This window comes from Cystoisospora suis (genome assembly GCF_002600585.1).
Source record: "Cystoisospora suis strain Wien I chromosome Unknown contig_2211, whole genome shotgun sequence".
In the NCBI taxonomy this organism is placed as follows: domain Eukaryota; phylum Apicomplexa; class Conoidasida; order Eucoccidiorida; family Sarcocystidae; genus Cystoisospora; species Cystoisospora suis.
In genome coordinates this window covers 5492-10443 of record NW_027155010.1, presented here as the reverse complement: position 1 = coordinate 10443, position 4952 = coordinate 5492, and the positions used below count along the sequence as shown (strand labels likewise).

The following is a 4952-nucleotide window of genomic DNA, read 5'->3' as shown; positions in this document are numbered from 1 at the left end:
CCGATCGCGTCGGGCGTGGTGGAGCCCGCTGCCTACTCCTGAAGCTTAGCAGAGGACTTTGAGTGTTATATTTTTCAGAAACCTGTTGTGTGTTCTTTCGCGTGTTTAACTTCATTCGTGCCTCGTCCTTTAAGGGCACGCTACTAGGTAACACTACGACAGCCAGCAGCCGAGATCAGACCATTTTCGCCATTCTGAGGTCGTTGGTTTCGCGGGTGGGGCACTCGTCTGGCCACGAGTGCTACCCTTAGGCGTGGCTTCGTTACAGGTACCGTCCAGCCGCGGCCGGCCACCAGGCATCTGTTGCAGCGGAATCGAGATGCACACTGGCACCCCGTGGAGACCCACAATGCACGGCAAATAACCCGTAGCGTTTTTGCTGCTGTCGCGCGGGCTCTCCGCGTTCGTTCCTCTCAGGGAAGGAATGTCTTGGGGCCGGAACGGCTGACTCAAATGTCTTCTTTCCTTTCTCCAAGGTTGTGCAGACCAAGAGATGTGGTGTCCAAGGAAGCAATGAACGGCATAGTCACAGGCCTGTAGCACCTTGAGAGCTGAAATCAACTTCCTGCCCAACCTGGAAACGCGGCCCCAAGGGCTTCCTGATGCAGGCTGAAATCAACTTCCTGCCCAACGTGGAAACGCGGCCCCAAGGGCTTCCTGATGCAGCCCGAGCCTTTGCCGCGCGCCAGCCCGAAACTGTAGAACGGCGTTTTCCCGGCACTAACCACAGCGGCGAGGACAAATTGTAGAGGTACGCGTTGCACGCTTGTAACGACTTTGATTCTACTCCTGCTGCACACTAGGCGGGGACGCGACCCGCCACGACAGAGTCCGAGTTTTCGTGGCTCTGGAGTGGGCGGTAGTCCCCCGCGAGTCACCAGGGCCCAGCTGAGCGGTCACCTAGCTCCCAGGCCTCAAGTGCATGCACCTGGATGGAAATGCAGTTTCAGTTTAGAACACTTAGCGTTCAGCGCCTATGAGCTCCTGTTTCGGCTCTTGCAAAGCCATTGGGCTGACAAGACAGGAGAGTCAATCATACTTGCTCTGTCACACGTGCTGCTCGACATCTACAAGCCTTGGCACCGCTGTCCCCTTAAGGCGTGAGATGCTATGAAGGTTTTTCGGTCGTTGCCGCTCTTTCTCTGCCCTGGTAAACATGACGCAAGCACGGGCTTGCCAACTTAGACGCTACGTGACTTCCTTGCCGGGAGTTGCCGCTGTGACCGCGATGACGACAGCGTCGAAGTGTGTCACCGATCAGACGGTTTGCCAAACTGCCAGAGGACCGCTTCCTCCACGGTGTTGATTGTCGTCCTCGCCTGGCTTTCGAGCGGCTCTCCAAGGGCTCGCATTTGTTGTGTGGAACAGTCGTGTCGCGTGCGGGCGACTGGACGTAGCATTTAGCTGTCAGTCCATCGGGGAAATCAGAAGCGTGCCGTTGTCTCAATGGGGTATTTCTAGAACATTGGGCACGGAGAGCTGCATGTGACTGATTCACCGGGCCAGCCCGTCGTGCGCGGTCTGCTGCTTTCCCTCCTTGCAGCCTCCTTTCCGCTACTCCAAGCGAAGCATCCTCTCCTGCCGCCGGCTCTTTTTTTCTCCCATTTTCTGCTCAGCGGCTCTTTTTTGACGTCAGCCAAGCGGTTTACTCATTCGCTCTCCTTTTTGCAATAAGCGCCTCTAGAGTCCAGTGATGGACGGCGACCCTCCGGCTGCGGCGGATGCCGTCAGGCCCGCCGGGGAAGGGAGAGGGGGCCAAGTGTACAGCGGTGCGGAGGAACGAGAGCGCTGCATTGTGCACTTCTTCGCTAAACATAGTCCTCCGGATCAGCTGAAGAGTGTCATGGAAGGTGCGCCTGACTCAGACCACGTCTCAGGCGGTCAGCCGTAGTCATTTCACTGCATGCTGGCCTGACAGTCTTGCTGTGGCTGCCCGCCAGGGAACACATCCCAGGCTCTTGCCGGAGAGCTACGTTTGACAGGCTCCACGTGATTTTGCTGTCTAGTACTTCGGTGCATCTAGTGGGGAGCTTCCATAGTCTCCCAGAGCCTGTAGTGGCGTTCACCTCTGAAGGGAAATCCAGTGTTTACCCAAGCAACGTCAGTGTGTGTGAGCGGAGGTCAGGACTTCCCTTTTCTTCTGAGAGCCAGGTTATCCCAAAGAGCTGGAAGCACGTTTACCAAGTGACATTTTCGTGCTAGTGGCTAACGGGGAGCCTCCGGCTTGTCCAGGATGGCTTCTGTAGAAGACTTCCGGCTATGAAAGGGAACGCTCCGTCATTAGTCTGACATTTCGTACACATCAGGCGGAAAGCTGCTTCAGATATGGCTAGTGTGGGGTTACTGGAGGACCGGTGTATGCACGCAAGAATGTGAGTAGACAGTGCATTCTTACTATATATAAGAATCTAGTATTTACACCTGCACATCAGCTAAGGGACCGGTGTACGCACCCAAGAATGTGAGGAGACAAATGCAGTCTTACCATATGTATGTATGTAGTATTTACACCTGGACATTCAGCTATGTGGGGTGCCAAGTTCCCCTTCAGTACTGACTGCATCGTGGACGCGGAGAAGATCCAGAAGTGTTCAGATGTGCTCACGAGAATGTACATCGTACCCTTTGAGCCCGTTGCTTTATCTGATGACAGACTGCGAGCTCTTGGCGGAAGACAAGACCTTGATGAACTTCGGATTTATCGAAGACGTCTGCGAAACTGCTCATGACGACGCCCTTGCTCTCTTTCCTTTTGTCTTGGATGGAGACTCCACTGTCTATGTGGTCAGATGGAGTGTTACTTGGAAGGGGGGAGGAGTCGCCATGGGTTTTCACTTCTGTTGGATGTTCTCTTATTAACGTAAAATGTTGCTATTTTTACCGTACGTGGTCTAGCTATAATGACCTTACCTCTTTTTCGTGTGCTTACTGCGTGCTCTGTACAGTGGATGTAGTATCTTATTCATACATATATACATACCCAAGAAACGGTTCTTTCATCAGTAAGGACTAGTAAAGAGACCTCTCATGCCCACTGCTTACTCGCGCCTTTATCCGGTGTTAAAGCGTCTTCTCGTGCTGGTATATGGCGGTCAGCCACGCGCAGGTTTCTACGTGTGTATACGCCGGGTATGGTTTCTTTCGCTGGCGCAATCGTGTTTTCTTTCTCTTTTGTCTGTAAGTAGAACCACGTCTGCCTCCGTTTCTGTAAATTTGTAGCTGAGGCATGGGGCAATGCTGAAACCGTAGGTGCTTCTTTACGGTGTTTTGAAGCACTCCCTTCTCATACCGACGGCGTGATGCCAGCAGGCGGACCCAGCTGTGCTTCTCTCTACACTCGCAAGTCCAGTCGTGTTCTGCTGCCGTTCGTTCTCAAATTTGTCTTCCTTTGATGAGAGTCTGAGTATAAGTCAACCGGAGGCACAGAAGAAGCTTGGTGGAGTGCTTCTGCTCACGCCACTTGCTTCGTTCATTTGGCAGGTGGACAGGCGCCTTTCTCTGGGGATGCTTTCCTGTGTTGACTGATGTAGGGAATTATGTGCCGGGAGGGAAAGCTGTCAAAAAACACATACCTACACCCACCGTTAAAGTTGATCGTCACCGTCTCGCATGCGGACTGTGTAAGTGTCCGTAGCCGTGTTCGTGAGCTCTGGCAGTTCTTCCTGTGCTCTTCATTGTTGTTGAGAGGTCGCTCGTTTTTTCGGCGTCTCGACCGTAGGCTTCACACTAGAGCCGAGGTTGTTCACGCTGTCGTCACTGACGCACTCTTCCGTGAATGAAGTATTTCAGAGAGAAAAGGACCTCACCAGAGATGCGTGTTGGCAGCAGTTCCGGAAGTGGTATCTCTAATGTGTGTACACCTTGTATTCATGCGATAGTCCGTGTATAGTCGTGCATATACATAGGTGTAGATGACAGTGATGTGATGTGATATTCACTTCTCTCCTACTTTTCTCGTCAAAGAAACTGGGAAGGAGATGGTTCTAGCATGCAGGGACTTGGAGGCGAGTAAACTAATAGAATCTTTGCGACAGGTTGAAGCACTTGAGGGGAAGGACGTTCGGTTTAATTCGTGGGATATATATGTAAGTGAAGGTGTGATCGACAGCCTGGAGGAGGGAGTGGACGTCCTAGACCCTTATTTACTATAAGAGGGACAATGGTAACCGAGAAAGAAACAAGGGTCGCCTGAGTTTTTCTTCGTTTCCATTTCGTGTATCTGGATTGTACCTTTGCCTCCTACAGGGAGTTTTTTGGCCACCTCGTCCTGCCCCTTCTTCGTTCTTTCCCGAGGAACTCGAGCCATATAGGTGAGAGAAGCTCATAGAGCCGACCCACCACGTTCTGTCTACCCCGAGCTCACTTTCTATCGAATAAAGTCACGAGTTGTCTCCGGGCCTTAGGCCACCGACATCTGAACCGTGTCGGTGGCCTAAGGCCCCGATAACGAGCCGAGGGGTGTTTGCCTAGGTTGGAGAACATGCTTGGCTGTACTGACCGGGGTCCATGTCACGCATGGAGATGTCACTTTTCTCTCCTCTTGCGTCCTTTCTATTGGATCACAGGAAGCGTGCATTTGTAGTACTAGTAGTAGCACGACGTCTAACGTGTGCGGATTGCTGGCGGACACAGCTTTTTCTCTAGGGCTGTAGGCTCTAAGGTCTTCTCATGTAAAAGTGTCGAAGTGCCGCATATCAGAGCAGCTGGTGTAGAGAAGTAAAAGCTGTTCAGCGTGGTTTCTGTTTCTTGCGACAGTGGGCGTTTTACACGAGTAAAGAGCTCAAGCTTTTTTGTGAAAGAATTCATATGTTTGGTGACTTGAACTCAATTCTCTTCTCAGCCTTAAGTCACCGAAAAAGCGATGTGAAGGGGAGAGGCAGGCATATAGATCATCGCAGTGACGACGTGTTGCAAAGAATAATATATTGGTCAGCCACTGGTTCACCGTCAAC

General features: G+C 52.1%; 1 protein-coding gene across 1 annotated transcript in view; it reads left to right on the top strand.

The window, feature by feature from the left end:
• The first annotated feature begins 949 nt into the window (after positions 1 to 949).
• The window catches only part of CSUI_004660 (capping alpha-like subunit), a 7365-nt gene continuing 3362 nt past the window's right edge, over positions 950 to 4952 (top strand). Inside the window, exons 1-5 of the mRNA XM_068064845.1 lie at positions 950 to 1150; positions 1617 to 1850; positions 2654 to 2784; positions 3531 to 3620; positions 4246 to 4310. Of these exons, the coding sequence (XP_067923177.1) occupies positions 1694 to 1850; positions 2654 to 2784; positions 3531 to 3620; positions 4246 to 4310 (443 nt within the window). The 5' untranslated portion in view covers positions 950 to 1150; positions 1617 to 1693. The remainder of the gene's footprint in view (positions 1151 to 1616; positions 1851 to 2653; positions 2785 to 3530; positions 3621 to 4245; positions 4311 to 4952) is intronic.